Source organism: Leptodactylus fuscus, chromosome 3 (genome assembly GCF_031893055.1).
Source record: "Leptodactylus fuscus isolate aLepFus1 chromosome 3, aLepFus1.hap2, whole genome shotgun sequence".
Classification (NCBI taxonomy): domain Eukaryota; kingdom Metazoa; phylum Chordata; class Amphibia; order Anura; family Leptodactylidae; genus Leptodactylus; species Leptodactylus fuscus.
The window spans coordinates 111,720,462-111,738,439 of record NC_134267.1 but is presented as its reverse complement, the minus strand read 5'-3'; the positions used below and the strand labels follow the sequence as shown (position 1 = coordinate 111,738,439).

The 17,978-nt window shown below is 40.5% G+C and overlaps 1 protein-coding gene across 1 annotated transcript in view; it reads left to right on the top strand.

Moving 5' to 3' along the window:
• The window catches only part of GRIK2 (glutamate ionotropic receptor kainate type subunit 2), a 627,159-nt gene that overhangs the window by 593,120 nt on the left and 16,061 nt on the right, over positions 1-17,978 (top strand). The window contains exon 16 of the mRNA XM_075268133.1: positions 2,050-2,300. Coding sequence (XP_075124234.1) covers positions 2,050-2,300 — 251 coding nt within the window. The remainder of the gene's footprint in view (positions 1-2,049; positions 2,301-17,978) is intronic.

Genomic DNA, 17,978 nt, shown 5'->3' with positions numbered 1-17,978 from the left:
GGCCTCATTGAATATAATGGGGTCCTTCAGGTGTCCATTGGGTGTCCGCTTTTTTCAGTATAAAGTGCAAGACTCTTCTCTTGCCTGATTTTCAGTGGTTTCTGCAGCAGAGTCTCCAATGGACCTAGCTTCAGTCAGTGTACAGTAAATATATACTATGAAGCAGCTGCCCAAGAAAGTACAATGTAATAGTAGTAATAATAATAATAATAATAATAATTAATAATAAAAATAATAATTAATATTCTACATGTTGGCAGGTAAATTGTGGTTTATGCATACCTCGGTATGGGTTGCCATATCTTCTCACTGTTTTTGCTTGCTTGCTATATTTCATTTGTATTGTTTTCTGTATTGGCTAAACTGTACATGTAATTGTAATATGTACATAAGTTATATAGGATGCAGTATACACAATTAAACATTTTAGTAATTGCTATTTTATTGCTTATATATACCTATGCTCTTACTTTGCAAAAAAGTCAGTGTTTGCACATTATTAGGGGCGTCACAAACATCACTTTTAACATAACTTACTAGAATAAAGCAGTTTGTCAAGTGGAAATATGGCCATTGAAGGGTAATGTCCAAGGATGTAGCTAAAGACTCACAAGCCCTAGTCCAAAAGCTCAGCTTGGGCCCCTGCATAACCAATCTTCAAGACTGTCAATCTGTTACGGTACATCTATACATAGTAACAACATTTACTATTCATCTTCCTTTTCTGGATCCAGACCACCACGAAAACTTGTTCACGACATATCAGTGCACACAAGCTTCCTATTATTCCCATTCCATTTCTGTACCCAACATAGCGATCATGCCCCTTTTGTGACACAGGCTACCCCAAAGAATCCAAAAAGGCTTTGTATTATAAATCTTCTTCACCTGTCTTGCTCCAGTGCATTATAAGACAGGGCTGATACATTTATGATGCACAAGCTGAGAGCCATGAAACAGAATCAGAAGGAGATAAAAGAAGTTTAATCAGCCTTATTGTGGTGAGATTGACTTCTGGGCCTCCCTGATTTATAAGCCAAGTCTCATCTGTGATCATTGTGTTCCCTATATATATGCTTATGGGCCCCCTAAGGCTCCTAAGCCCAGGTGTGGCTGTACTCTCTCAGGTTATTCCCCTGGTAATGCCTGGGGCTAATTCTAAGTTATCAGAATGGATTTTCTTATTTACATCAGCTGTATATAGGGTCTCTCTATAGACAGTCACTGTTATAAGAATCACCCTATACAAGTTTTTTGAAATAATTAAAACCTGACAGGCGATTCATATGGGCCCATCTGAGATCAGCATATCATAAGGGGAGAAAGGTTTAAGTAACACTTAATGTGTTTACGGCATTGTGGTACAAAATGCTATTTCGACACTTTTAATAGTTTTTCTTATGTTCTGTGATAAGATGTCATGATGGAACAAGTTAACTATCAGTGTCAGTTAGTATCAGTTTAATTAGATGAATTGTTGGTGAATGATAATAGAGAGTCTCACCTGGTAAGGTTGTGGAAGAACCCAGCCCCTTTAGTAGGCATCAAAACCAATTTATCAGAGGGTTCCTGTCTGAGTGGTGTGCTGCTGATTCTACCACAGCTGAAGGTGTATAAATGATGCAGAAAAAGATCCAAATCCGTTTTTTTTCCTTCAAAGATGGGAGAATTTAAGAATCACACTTCTACAATGGATCAGGAAATGGAAACTTTATTGGCAATTGTCACACAATGTGTTTTGGGCATATACTCACCCTTTCTCAAGCGTAAATTGCTATAACATATAGAACACAAAAAAAGAACTTGTATACATGCATCTCCATCATCCAACTCCTGATCCATTGTGGAAGCGCGATTGTTAAACTCTCCCATCTTTGAAGGAAAAGATCGGATTTGGTCCTTTTTCTGCATTATTTTCTCAATGCAGGTTTACTCTAACAGTGCGTTATTGTTAGTACTTGACTTAATACTCTTTAGATCTTAAAATATCTATGCAGTTATAATTATCTAAATAATATTTAAAATATTTATATATTTTATTATTTCTAGGTTCTCCTTACAGAGATAAAATAACCATAGCCATTTTGCAGCTTCAAGAAGAGGGAATTCTCCATATGATGAAAGAAAAATGGTGGCGTGGTAATGGTTGCCCTGAAGAAGAGAGTAAAGAGGCTAGTGCTCTAGGAGTACAAAATATTGGTGGAATTTTTATTGTTTTAGCTGCTGGACTGGTGCTCTCAGTCTTTGTTGCTGTTGGAGAATTCTTGTACAAGTCAAAAAAAAATGCTCAGCTAGAAAAGGTAAGTTTCCATTCCCTTTCATCCATGTCAATTATTTTTAAATTGACAACACATATAGTACATTTTGGCCTCTTAATAATTTTGCTGCACCATGGGTAGGTTCCATGCATCTGAAATTAAATTTTTCTGGTGCAAGTTGCTCCTGTTTTCTGCCTCAGCTTGCCCAGGATTCTGTCCTGTTCAACCCACACATTGGAAAGTGGTGAGCAGGGCTCAAAACAGAAAGAGTCCAAGGCATGTTAAATTGGTTCCTATGCTTCCTATACTTCCTATGGTTCCTATACTTCATCGGAGCAAATTATAAGGGAGCCTTCACACGGAGTTACGCTGCGCTCATTCTGAATGTAAAAACACGTTCAGAATGAGCGCATAAAAAGCAGCTCCCGTTGACTTGAATGGGAGCCAGCATCCATGTGCTTCCCTTTGAAATCAAAGGGAGGCTTTTTTCCCTATTGCTTTCAATGTATTACCCTAATACTGTAGGGTCCCCATACAGTAGAATGTCCCTCATTTTACAGTCCCCCTCAGTGACAATTTTGAATGGACTACTTAACTCTCTGTTCTTTGGTCCTACCCTTTCCCTGCTCTGGATACTTTGTTGGGATGTGTCATGTGTGCCTGGAGCAGGAAGGAGTGGGAAGGTTTAGGGAACGGAGAGGGCTGCAGTGAAAATTATCTCTCACTCTCCATTGACTAACTGTACTAGTGAGGTCCAAAGCCTCCTTCATTAGTATTTAGAAAAGTCAGTGTCAGTAAATACTAAAGAAACAGGGGGCTCAGCCTTTTTCTGCCTGTGACACTTCAGACATGGACGTGAAAGTGTCAGAGACTGGATTCTTCTTAATTAGTATTCACTGACAAGCAGGTAGTATCACAGCTCTGGTACAGTAGTATGGGCCTGGACTGGTGGCCAGTGGGTGAACGAAGGACCCAGGTTGCAAATGTGATATGTCTATCTTTGGAGTGATAAATGTATCATTATAGATGTAGTAAGCTCGAAATGAATGGTTAACCATGCTATTAGCATTAAAAGAAAGTCTATGAAAGGTGCATAGTGTTGCATAGTGTTTTTAGGGTGGAACTCCTTTGCTACACTATGTCAACTGCATAGAGGGCTTCTGTGTGTTTATTCTTCCGCTATTTGCTACATTTTTATATAGTAGATTTCTAATGAGACTGTGAATTTACAGTGGCTTGCAAAAGTATTCATACCCCTTTTGTCACCTTACAACTATAAACTTAAATGTATTTTATTGAGATTTTAAGTGGTAGACCAACACAATGTAGCATATAAGTTTGAAGTAGAACAAAGTGATACATGGTTTTCAAAATTTTATTCAAATAAAAATCTGAAAAGTATTACATGTAAAAGGATTCAGCCCCCCTGTACTCTGATACCCCTAAATAAAATCCAGTGCACACAATTGCCTTCAGAAGTCACTTAATTAGTTAATAGAGTCCAGCTGTGCGTACTTTAGTCTCAGTATAAATACACTTGTTCTGTGAAGGTCTCAGTGGTTTGTTAGAGAATAGAGATGAGCGAGTAGTTAAATACTAGATAATCGATATTCGTTTTGAGTAGCCCCTCAATATTCGACTACTCAAATCAAATATCAAATCCAATTATACTCTATGGGGGAAAAATGCTCGTTTTAGGGGTAGGCGACATTCGATCAAATTGAACTTACCAAGTCCACAAGTGAGGGTTGTGCTGGATTCTCTGAGAACTCTTCTCCATGCAGCGTCCCCACGACGTCTTCCGGCTCTGAATTCACTCTGCCAGGCATCTGGCCTGGGCAGAGCTGACTGCGCATGCCCGCACTACAAGACAATGGCCACTTACAGTCAAAGCGGCCATTTTCTTGTAGCGCGGAGAAGACTTCTAAAGGTAGGATAAGAACCAGCGTTTATTGGCCGACTGTATAGCATTCGGCCAATCAACTCTGGTTCTGCATCAAATTTTTCCATTCAAATAGCGAGTGGTGCTTGATCGAGTACAAGTATTTCGAATACCGTAGTATTCGATCGAATACCTACTCGATCGAATACTACTCGCTCATCTCTATTAGAGAACACTAGTGAACAAACAGCATCATGGAAACCAAGGAACTCATCAAACAGGTCAGCAATAAAGTTGTTGAAGAGTGTAAAGCAGGGTTAGGTTATAAAAATATATTATAAGCTTTGATCATCCCAAAAAGCATTGTTCAATTGATCATCCAAAAATGGAGAAAGCATTTTACAACTGCAAACCAAGACATGACCATCTGCCTAAACTGACAGATCAAGCAAGGAGAGCACTGGTCAGAGAAGCAGTCAAGAGGCCCATGGTCACTCTGGAGGTGCTGCAGAAATCCGCATGTGGTAGAATCTGTCCACAGGACAACAATAAGTTGTGCACTCCACAAATCTGGCTTTCATGGAAGAGTGTCAAGAAGAAAACAATTGCTCAAATCTGGCTGAGCTTCAGCTATTTTGAAGAATGGGCAAAATGGGCAAGAATGGGCAAAAATCTCATTCTCTAGATGTGCAAAGCTGGTAGAGACATACCCCAAAATACTTGTAGTTGTAATTGCAGAGAAAGGTGGCTCTACAAAGTGTTGATGGGGGGGGGGGGAGGGGGCTGAATACTTTTGCAAGTCACACTTTTCACATTTTTACTTGATCACTCCAAATGTTATATGTCTATCTTTGCAGTGATGAATGTATCATCACTGATGTAGTAAGAGCCAAATGAATGGTGAACCATGCTATTAGCATTAAAAGAAAGTATATGCATATAGCATAGAGTTGCATAGTGTTTTTAAGGTTTAACACCTGTGCTACACAATGTCAAAATTTTGAAAACCATGTTTCATTTTCCTTCCACTTCACAATTATCTGCTACTTTTTGTTGGTCTAGCACTTAAAATCTCAATAAAATGTATTTAAATTTGTGGCTGTAAGGTGAAATAAATGCAAAAAAGTTCTTAGGGGTGTGAATACTTTTGCAAGGCACTGTACAATATTAAACATGGCATAAATAAATATCATAATTTCTATACTTTTGAAACGTATGCAGAGTATTTTTGCTGTTGCATTCCTCGATGATAACCACAAGATGGTGTATTGTTATATGAATGGAAAGAAAATACTGTTGTACACTGAGCACATTTATTGTACAGTAGTCCTCGTTTGATATTAAAAATGAGTCTGGAATTAGAGAGAGAGAGTGCGAGACAATTATTTAATTATTAGCCCATCATCCTTTAATTAATTTCATGTTATTATTTAGTGATGTATAGAGAGACCTGCTGAATGTTATGAAGATCATATATATAAAATGATTGCTGGCATAACAGATTCAACTAATTATGTTTGCAAATCCTTGGATGCCTCAATTATAATATAATAATATCATTTATTATGTTTTACACATAGGGAATAGATTTAAATTGTACTGTACCTACAGATACCGTATATAGAACATTAGTGTAATGCAGCGTTGTGCAAAATAATATTTAATAATACCGTGTTGTAATGGTTTGTGCCTTGGTGTTCTCTCATGTCTTCAGTTTAGGCGTTAGTCCTGTGGATTATAATATATACTACTGTGCTTGGTCCTATACTGGATATATGAGTCTATAAGACAGAGTGCAGCTGTGCGGAAACAAAATTAGGGAACAGTTAAGTGATAACACTATATTAGGATATTAGGTTTTAGGCAATACAATAATAACATCTTTATATAGTGCTTTATATATAACTTTCTTCCACAGCACTTTACAAATCAGAAGGTTCAAGAACAGACAATTACTGATATTATAATGTGACATAGAATTTACATATCAAACAGTAGGAGTGAGGGCCTTGCTTGTGAGAGCTAACAATCTATGAGAAAATAGGGAGAACAAGAGATAAGAGTGCTTGTTTGGTACAATGTCTGCTTCTCACTTCCGGTATTTCTCTCCCTCCCTCCTGCTGTACAGGACACAACACTTCTGCAGGTCAGATAATCTGCAGATTCGTGTACAGGGTGTACTCTGTGTTATCTGTGTGTTTACTTAGAGAGATAGACTTGGCTTTATCAGCAAATTGCAATTAGCTGAAGCCGGCAAGAGCGGAGTGAGTGACATCACTTGCCCTATCTCCCAGGTCCATGGTTATAGCAATGCTGTGTAAATAATAGGAGGAATAAATTCACATAACAGGCTAACAAATCAGCATTTCTAAAGCAATACTTAGGAAAAGGTTTCAATTTACATATGCTACCAGGATAGATAGGATCCTTGATATGGGACAACCCCTATAATAAATAAGGTCCTAAAACTGGAGCTGTATGAGCCCATTCCATGTTGGTATCTTTGTATATACTAAATGCATGGAGTGCAATAGGTTTACATAGAATGACATTACATGCTGTAGATTGTACTGGTTTTCATGTAGTCCAGCTCTTTATTCACAACTCTGATGGCTTCAGATTTTAACTTTCCCAGCATTCTTTTAGACTTAACATCTACAGAGATCACACTCACACAGTCTTAGGTATATTGAGGGGTAACACTCTCCCCACAACGGAAATGGGAAATGGGGTCAGACTTCCTCATTTACTGAAACAAACACTCAAGGTCTAAACTATAGACCTACTAGATTGATTAGACCCTATGCATTTCATTAATCAGGATCGATATTAGAGGCAGTGAAAACTGCTTTGTAATAGCATTCATGCCGATAGTATGGCAAAGTATGTGGACCACATTTGATAACAGTGGGACAAAGGCTTTTCTCCAGAGCTGGCATCTTATTGACGCTGAACCCCCTACAGCTGGCTGAGTCAGCCCCAATCATCAATAGTTATATGTCGCTGGTACTGCACACTCTATGTACATGGTGGAGGTGTTAGTTGAGGGGTTCTCTAACCATTCCACAGTTTATAAGAATCACTCAAGGAACTGGTTTTATACAGCACAATGCCATGTAATATATAGGTATAGAAAAAATTGTAAGACCAAAAAGATTAGTTTGCAACATTTTGTTTAAAAATATGAGTTTTTTCAGGCTTGGTCCTAGGTGTAATAATAAAAATTGGCGTAAGTAGGGTATATTCACAATTAAATATTATATAAGAGGTACATACTATGGTGGGTAATAACTATAATCCAAATCATCAGATGCCACATCTTCGTTGGGAACTCCCAGCATCATGTGGTGTGCAATATCCACAGTTATGTGACCTTGGCTACCAAGAATAATCAGGGGTGTGTTGATAACCATGGGAAGGGAAGATGTGAGCTGTCAGAGCATCCTCAGATCATCCAAAATTAAACACTGAGTGATTGAATAACAGCACAGAGTGTGTAAATATCAAAGGTGGGAGAGCCGCAACTAATTCTCAACTCATGCAAAAGAGAAAAGTCCGAAACTAGAAAGATAGCTACAGCCCTCATCCAAAGTGACATACAATTCAAAATAGGTGAAAAACCACATGCACTCACTCTGTCCATTTGCTGGTTGCCGTGAATCGTGGAACCTCTAGACCGGTGCCAGGAAATCTCTCTCGGCTGAGATGAGGTCAAATGGAAGCAAATTTGAAGAAAATCCAGCACTGCAGTCAGGTATCCGTATAAAATAAAACTTAACTTTTATTGACTCGTAGCTTCTACATTAAAAAATCTGTGTGCAGCAAGAGTAGTAGCAGAAGCCTACGTGTTTCGGGATAGACCCTTACTCATGGCATACAGAGCTGCAATATGCTGCGATCTTATATAAAAATAAAAGAGATACAAATAAAATCCAGGCCCCTCCCATCTGCACATAGTCGTGTCCTTTCTATGGACCAGAGTACATATGATACCAACTGCTTGCTTGGTTAGCTTCAGGTCCAACAATGACAGGGATAATATGCTGACCTCTGATGTAAAATAGAGACCCAGATAATTGATGTTAAGAACCTTAAAAAAATCTTTCCTGGGCAGAAGATTAGCATATCAGCAACATAACGGAAACAAAGATCCAACATTGATACCCAGTGTACATATTGTTCAGAGAAGACCAATGTTTCCTTCCCTCAGTCAAGGTACAGGTTAACATAAATCAGAGACATAGAACTCCCCATGGCTGTACCCCTCAGATGGTGGAAGGTACAGCTCTCAAATACACAAAAAAATTCCATTCCAGGATGAATCTGAGCAATTATAAAATCAAGTAGTTAGTTATGCCATCATAGGTGTGTCCCCTTGTGTTCAAGATATATTTCACAGTCAAATATCCCTTTACATGTGGAATCTAGGAGAACAAAGCCTCCACATCCAAACTGGATACAAGTACCTCCTCACCAAGAACCATTATTTCAATCTTATTGAAGACATTAATGGTTTTTTGATATAGGACGATAAGCACAAAACAAATGGTCTCAGCACTGTATGAAGGTATACGCTAGTCCCTGGGCATCCTGTCTCTGATATGACAGGATGTCCCGTAAGTGCAAGGAGGCCTTTATGAATTTTAGGCAGAATATAGAAGGATTCAATATTCAATATTTAGGTAACATAAAGGTGAGCGCCTTCATACCAATGAAACCCATCCTGTTTGCCTCCAGGAGAAGATCTCTTAGTTCTTGTTTGAAAATATTGACCACACTCTCCAGAAACTTCCTGTAGCATGATTGATCACCAAGTATATATGTTCTGATATATCTGTACATACATTTCTCTGTCTAGGACAACTGAGTTCCCATCCTTATCTGATGGCTTCATCACCAGGTCTCTGTCCTTTAAAGATATAAGAGCTTGTATCTCTACAGGTTCCAGACTGGAAATCATATTAGTGGGATTACAGTCCAGTCTCTTAAGGTCCTCTGAGACCAAACTAACAAAAAGGTCTATAAAAGAAAAATTCCTAAGTAAAATAACCTCCTACTCCTAAGTTGCAAATCATTGAAAGCTCCCTGGTCCCACATTACTTAATGTATGAAAGAAATCACTTTAAAACTTGTTGGAGACTTTTATCTTTATTTCCAAAGCCTGAGGCAACAGAGAATGTACCGCAGAACTACCTGCTTAAAGAAAGCGAAATTTTCTACGATAATATACAGTAGGAATTTAACTAAACTCTTGTATAGTCAATCTATCAAACACATTTTTATTGTTTATTAATTATTTTATTTATAGTACATGCCATGGCTTCTCCAATGATAACATATAGAAAAAATGTGTAGTCCGGCAACTCTTCCGATAGTAGATGAAATTTAACTTTTAATAGATATCATAAAAATGACCAAATCATGATAATTGCAAATGAAAGAACACAAAAAGAAAAAAGAAAAAAACCCTAAAAAAAACCTGCCAATGCGTTTCAGAACTTCATTGTTCCTTTTTCAAAGCGTCAAAATGATGTCCTGATAACTTTCATTCTTTATGCCAATAAGTTGCATAATGTTACAAGGGCCAAGACCGAGCTTTATAAGTGAAGTTAACTGCAGCCCGAGTCTTCTACTCTACTATATGGTCTCATGTTTCACAAATGCACAGCCAGAAGTATGTCCCACGCTTTAGGGTGTTATAGGCATGTGCTGGAGCCACTGACATCACTCTGATACATTCACTATGATGCCCTGAAGCCAGGGACAGACCCTTAACTTTAGTGTACATGTACCTGAGTTGTCAGTGCAATGAACAGGATAAGCAAGGGATAGACATCAGAGAGACTGGGAAGGTTCCATACATTGGAGAGGTTACTTTGGTCTCCAGCATGTGCCTTTATGCTTTAAATTTGCATAAAATATAAAAACTATTTTACAGAGGATTCCAGCTTTGGTTAAACCCTATCAGTTCATCACTGGAGAAGTCATGGGATACACAGCAAGGCACTGTGCTTGGAGTAAGTTCTATTTGCTGGCATAATCTGGTGCTTCAGTCATACTCCCTTTGTCCCCTACTTTTTGTGGACAGTTTGGGATATAAAAGGGAATATGATGATATCATCACACTACTTACTCAGGGTTCCTCTGTAGCAAAAATGTAAGATATTTGTATATACTATATTATACAGTATTGTGTTGTAGTTGCTGTTGTTGCTTTTAATGTATTTTAAGTGCATTGGAAGAATACAAATGGTTGGGTATAAAAGGCGATCTGTACTATTCCACTACCATTAAATAATCAGAAACAGTACTTTATTGGCTCATTTGTCATATGCAGTGATAACAGAAGAGAGGCATTCTCTTTTTGATATACAAGTCAGCCACACGTGGAAGAAACAGTTTGCTTATAGGGTGCTGACCTGAAAGATAATGGAATGGTAACCCATCTGTATTAGAGAAGTATAAGGTGAAATGCCTCTGTTGATGCCTGGTGAGGATGGTTACAACATGGTTGAAGTGTGGTGATGAAGACATAGAAACAGGTTGGATGGATCCCAAATAAACACAGGAGACATTAAGCCAATCTAAAAGGAGCCACACAGCAGTAATGGACAATATTCATGATAAGCAATCTTGATTTATAGACTGCATAAAGCAGCTTGCCATACAAGCAAATGGCAGACAACCCTCGGAGCCTTCGATATGCTCCTGGCTGTCATGCCAATAGGACACTGCCGCGTAATATCGTTTTGAAAAATTGTCTATTGTTTTGATCGCTTTTTATTAAAATAAGCGATCAAAACAATAAACTTTAGTTCAGCACTTTTCATTTTTTCCGGTGTTCACCATAGGTAAAATATTTATAAAAAATGGATTAAGAATATTCCTTTCAGCCAATTCCAATGAATAAGGAGAAACTGAACAGACACTACTGATTTTGAAACCAAAAGCTCTACCCTAAATGCAAGATTTAGAGCCAAAAAATGTCCTAAGTAGCTCATAAAAGGAGCTTTTGATCACACAGAAAACAACTACGGAAACAGCATGATGCCTCAGAGACTACGTATTTAATATAAATCATGGGATCATCTGCCAAATCTTATGAAAGCACTGGCCATTCTATTAGATGATCCTTTTCTGAGGAATCAACTTAATGCCAAAACAGGTATTCCTTTTCGGAGCTCTAAAAGTCTGAAGAATATTTTAGCTCCCATCAAACTACAAAATAAGAAATGGAACTTAAACACTGCAGCCATTTCATTATTTCCCAAAATGACAGGCAATTACAAATGTGGCCATAAAGGATGTAAGCTTTACTGTAACATCAGCCATAAACAACTATTGATCACCAACAACACAAAAGGCGATGTTTCACATCAAATATGGAATCCATCCGACCTGTTTCCATCTTCTTTCATTTACAGTATGCCTACCTATTTGTGTTGTACGCTACACAATTAAAACATGTGCTGCTTTGAAACAATAGCGAACAGTTTCTGCCTGTACCTCACCGGTCCATCTGTAGCTGGTACTGGAAGAAAGAGGTATTGGATGTTACTGCTGTTTAAAATCTGATAAATGTAGGTCAGTATATACATTTTCTCTTTATTAAAGTCTGCCTTCACCAAAAAGAAACTTATTCAGAAATGAATAGTGCTTTTGAATATAAGAAATTTTGAATTGCATATTGGTAAGGCTATCTGTTTCCTTCTACACTCATGAAGCAGTTCTCCTGTTCCTTATCTTTAAAATGACTGCTTGTTTGTATACAACTTGTCTCCCTATTCAGTCTCACACACTAAACTCAGGGGTTAAGGGAGTGGTGGAGAAGTAGGCTGCTGGATATTTAATTGATTTATTGGTTCATTGTGTGCAATGGTAATCTCTTATCTACAAAGCTAGCAGTGTTAGCTTAGAGTAGTAAATTGCAGCAGCATCAAAAGTTATTTGAATTTATTTTCTAACTAGCTTTTACCCGCGACTTCGTCTGCAGTGATTTGAGAATTGGGCGGACACAGATGTGTGAAACTGTAAAAGTGCTTTAAAAAGTTTGGTGGGCTAGCAAATGTGATTTGATGTGTTATATTGTGTATGTTGTGATACAGACAATGTGATGTGTTATACAGCCTGTGTACAGGAGTATATATGTATCAGGTACTGTATATAGCAGTGATAGGAGATACATGTAATATATAGTATATACAGTCTGTGTACAGGAGTATATATGTATCAGGCACTGTATATAGCAGTGATAGGAGATACATGTAATATATAGTATATACAGTCTGTGTACAGGAGTATATATGTATCAGGTACTGTATATAGCAGTGATAGGAGATACATGTAATATATAGTATATACAGTCTGTACAGGAGTATATATGTATCAGGTACTGTATATAGCAGTGATAGGAGATACATGTAATATATAGTATATACAGCCTGTGTACAGGAGTATATATGTATCAGGTACTGTATATAGCAGTGATAGGAGATACATGTAATATATAGTATATACAGTCTGTGTACAGGAGTATATATGTATCAGGCACTGTATATAGCAGTGATAGGAGATACATGTAATATATAGTATATACAGTCTGTGTACAGGAGTATATATGTATCAGGTACTGTATATAGCAGTGATAGGAGATACATGTAATATATAGTATATACAGTCTGTACAGGAGTATATATGTATCAGGTACTGTATATAGCAGTGATAGGAGATACATGTAATATATAGTATATACAGCCTGTGTACAGGAGTATATATGTATCAGGTACTGTATATAGCAGTGATAGGAGATACATGTAATTATATAGTATATACAGCCTGTGTACAGGAGTATATATGTATCAGGCACTGTATATAGCAGTGATAGGAGAGACATGTAATTATATAGTATATACAGTCTGTGTACAGGGGTATATATGTATCAGGTACTGTATATAGCAGTGATAGGAGATACATGTAATTATATAGTATATACAGCCTGTGTACAGGAGTATATATGTATCAGGCACTGTATATAGCAGTGATAGGTAAAACATGTAATTATATAGTATATACAGCCTGTCTACAGGAGTATATATGTATCAGGTACTGTATATAGCAGTGATAGGAGATACATGTAATTACAATGTGATGTGTTGTATTGTGTATGTATAGTGCAAAGCTATATGTAAATGTGAGTGAGTAGAGTGAGGGCTACTCCTGAGGAGACAGTAAGGAGTGTGCAGGCAGGTTGAGGCAGGAAATGCCAGGCAGTGTGTGTGAGTCTATAGCTGGGGCTAGGAGTCCTGCTTTTGTGAGTCTCCTGCTAGGAAGCCATGTTGTTTAGTGGCACCAAAAGTAGCCTATGACTCAATCCTAAGGGAAAACTATGTTTGTATTGTGTATGTAGTGATACAGACAATGTGATGTGTTATATAGTGGAAAGCTATATGTAAATGTGAGTGAGTAGAGTGAGGGCTACTCCTGAGGTGACAGTAAGGAGTGTGCAGGCAGGTTGAGGCAGGAAATGCCAGGCAGTGTGTGTGAGTCTATAGCTGGGGCTAGGAGTCCTGCTTTTGTGAGTCTCCTGCTAGGAAGCCATGTTGTTTAGTGGCACCAAAAGTAGCCTGCGACTCAATCCTGAGGGAAAACTATGTTTGTGGAAAATTGCACGCAAATCCGTCCAGGCGTTTTAGCGTGATTGAGGAACAAACATCCAAACTCACAAACATCCAAACACACAAACATCCAAACACACAAACTTTCACATTTATAATATTAGTAGGATAAACGCATCCATCCTTCCCCTCCTCTCTTTTTAGACTAATATGTAGAAACTAAATCAGCTTGAAATATGGAGAAGAAAACTGTAAGGGAATTGCTAGTTGGGCAATTCCATAGAGCTTCTGCTGAAACAATGGAAAAAAGGGAAAGACAGAGACAGTAAGTCCTAAACTTGACCCAGCCCCGTCCCTACCTACCTCCCACGCTGTGCTAGTGACAGGAGCAACTTGGCGATGGAACAATTTCTCAATAAGTGTAGTCACAAGCAGGGTTGAGCCGATCTTGACTTTTCAGGATCGATTTTGAAATCCGATTTCCGATCATTTTTCACTTGAACTTGATCTCGATCCTAATTCCGATCCCAATGCAAGTCAAAGGGATTTTTTTACTAATCGATCAGATTTTAAAAACAATCCTATTCACTATGCAGCATGGAATCTAACAATTGAACGCTTTAATTGTTAGAATCCACGCTGTGTAGTGATTTTTTTTAAATCAATAAGTAGCTAGAGGATTTTTTTTAATCCTCTGGCTACTTAGTCCCCCCTGGTGTCCACTTACCTGCAGAGATGGCTAGTCCGGTGCCCGGTGTTCTCGGTCTTCTTCGCCTTGCTGCCCTTAGGAGACGTGATGTCTGCCCTCCCAGTACCCGCCCACACTCTCCTAAGCCACAAGCCCCGCCTTCCTCCTAGCTCTTTAAACACTAACCTGGGAGGCGGAAGCAGCAAGGTGAAGAAGAACAAGAACACCGGGCACCGGACCAGCCATCTCTGCAGGTAAGTAGCTACTAGAGAAGTTAGCTAGTCTCCCATTAGAATGAATGGACGCAGCCGGCGCGCAGGGGGTTAAGGCTGTGTGCCGGCTTCTTCCATTCATTCCTATGGAACCGCAGCGGAGCCTTCACACTGAGTATACACTCCGCTCATTCTGAACGTAATCTCATTCAGAATGAGCGGCATTAAAACAGATCCCATTGATTTCTATGGGTGCCAGCATACGTGCACTCCCCATTGAAATCAATGGGAGGCTTTTCAACCAATTGCTCTCCATGTGATTGTTAGGATGGGGTCCCGCTGGCTTCATTCCCGGCACAAGGACACCTGCGGGTCGACCCGACTCTCGCCCTCGGCCTCGTGCAGTGAGGTGTTTAGAGACTAAATCCCTTTTTTTCCTCAACTGAGCATGCTCGGACTTTTTGGAGCCGCTCAGAGGCTGAGTCCCATTTTGCCTATACTGAGCATGATCGTGAGGTCATGGCCACCGCCCTGTTTGGCGGGGACTCCCCTTTATATAGTTTGAGTATACCACCACCCGGCGCACACACTTTGACTGGAAATTAATGACAGAAGTTCTGGGTATTGCTAGTAAGACCTGTAATCCTCCTGAACTGTCAGCTCTACACTAGGGCTTTGGAGCAGTGGTCGCTGTTCCAGCCTGTGGCGCTGTCAGCAGGTTTGGTCTCTGTGTTAGCCTGTTCCCTGGCACTCTATTCCTGTCAGTTCTAAATACTAGGGGTCTGTGAGCCGCTGACCTCTTTCTTTGTGTTGCTGACCAGGGGCAATATTTAACTTCTGGCAGCCTGCACCTGTAGCATCTACTCACAGGTGTGTTTATGCAGTGCAGTTAAACTGGTGAACCTTGTTGCAGTCTGTTCACACTGTATCACAGATGCTATTCCCCAGTGCAGTTGAACTGGTGGAGACTTTTGTTGCAGTCTGTGCACACTGAATCATACAAATCTCGACTGTCTAGTGCAGCTAACTGGCAGTTGTGACTAAGGCCTTGTTCAGACAAACGGCTGCCCTCTGGGGCCTGTGGGCCTCGACTGCAGTTGCCAGGGCAGTCTAAAGGGTTCTGCCGTCATTTTAATTAGAGATGAGCGAACACTAAAGTGTTCGAGGTTCGAAATCCGATTTGAACAACCGCTCACTGTTCGACTGTTCGAACGGGTTTCGAACCCCATTATAGTCTATGGGGAACATATACTCGTTAAGGGGGAAACCCAAATCCGTCTCAGGAAGGTCACCAAGTCCACTCTGACACCACAGGAAATGATGACAACACCCTGGAATGACACTGGGACAGCAGGGGAAGCATGTCTGGGGGCATCTAACACACCCAAGTCCCTGTATTACCCCACTATCACAGCCTAACAACTACACACTTTACACACTCAATACCACCTCTCAGACAGTGGAAAAACACCTTGAAACATGTGTATTTGGCCCTTGGAGTGAGGAGAGCCTGTCACCAGCATTGTATTGGGTATTTGGAGTGAGGAGAGCCTTGCACCAGCAGTGTATTTGTAGTGAGTTGAGGTTGGCACCAGCATTGTTTTGAAAATCAGGATGGATTGAGCCTCTAACCAGAAGAGTTTTGGGAAATTCATGGTGGAGGGAGCCTCTAACCAGTAGAGTTTTTGGAAATTCATGGTGGAGGGAGCCTCTAACCAGCAGAGTTGTGGGAAATTCATGGTGGAGGGAGCCTCTAACCTGTAGAGTTTTGGGAAATTCATGGTGGAGGGAGCCTCTAACCAGCAGAGTTTTGGGAAATTCATGGTGGAGGGAGCCTCTAACCAGCAGTGTTTTGGGAAATTCATGGTGGAGGGAGCCTCTAACCAGCAGTGTTTTGGGAAATTCATGGTGGAGGGAGCCTCTAACCAGCAGAGTTGTGGGAAATCCATGTTGGAGGGAGCCTCTAACCAGCAGAGTTGTGGGAAATCAGGGTGGAGGAAGCCTCTAACCAGCAGAGTTGTGGGAAATCAGGGTGGAGGGAGCCTCTAACCAGCAGAGTTTTGGGAAATCAGGGTGGAGGGAGCCTCTAACCAGCAGAGTTGTGGGAAATCAGGGTGGAGGGAGCCTCTAACCAGCAGAGTTTTGGGAAATCAGGGTGGAGGGAGCCTAGTAGGAGCAGAATTGTGCAATGCTTATGGTGGATGAGTATGAGGATGCGGAGGAGGAATTTCATGTTGGGGTTTCATGTTTGGGGTTTTACACAGGAGGGCATGAAAATGAAGGCTCTATCCAGTGGGTGTTCATTTTTATCAAAGTGAGCCGGTCGGCACTCTCAGCTGACAGCCGGCTGCGCTTATCAATGGTGATGCCACCGGCTGCACTGAAGACCCTCTCAGATAGAACGCTGGTGGCAGGATAGGACAGCACCTCCAAGGCATATAGGGCAAGTTCAAGCCACAGGTTCAACTTCGACACCCAATATGTGTAGGGCGCAGAGGGATCGGAGAGAACAGGGCTGTGGTTGGAAAGGTATTTCCGCAACATGCGCCTATACTTCTCACGCCTGGTGACACTAGGACTCTCAGTGGCTGTACTTTGGCGAGGAAGTGCCATCAAGGTGTCCCAGACCTTAGACAGTGTGCCCCTTGTTTGTGTGGACCGGGGAGCACTTGGTCGCCTCTTGGAGGAACTGCCCTCTCTGCCGCCAACGTCACTTGCTGGAAACATCTCCATCATATTCTGCAACAATTGCTTGTGGCAAGCATTGATGCGATTGGCCCTCCCCTCTACCGGAATAAAAGAGGAGATGTTGTTTTTATACCCGTGGTCAAGGATAGCAAAGATCCAGTACTGGTTGTCCTCCATGATTTTGACAATACGCTTGTCAGTTGTAAAGCACCCCAACATGAAGTCAGCCATGTGTGCCTCAGTGTTAGTTGGCATGACTCCTCTAGCCCCACCGGAAAGTTCAATCTCCATTTCCTCCTCATCCTCCCTTTCTACCCATCTGCGCTGCAACAATGGGATGATTCGAAGTTGCCCGGTAGCCTCCTGTATCACCATCACATCATCTGACAGGTCTTCATCCTCCTCCTCCTCTTCCTCCATTAAACGCGGTGAAGTGGACAGATGTGTGGACCTACTCTCCAGCTGTGACAGATCTGCTGCTATCCCTGACTCCTCTGTGTGATCTGAGTTATCCCTGATGTCAATGAGGGATTCTCTCAGCACACACAAGAGGGGGATTGTAAGGCTCACCTCTCAGCACACACAAGAGGGGGATTGTAAGGCTCACCATCGCATCTTCAGAGCTCACCCTCTTTG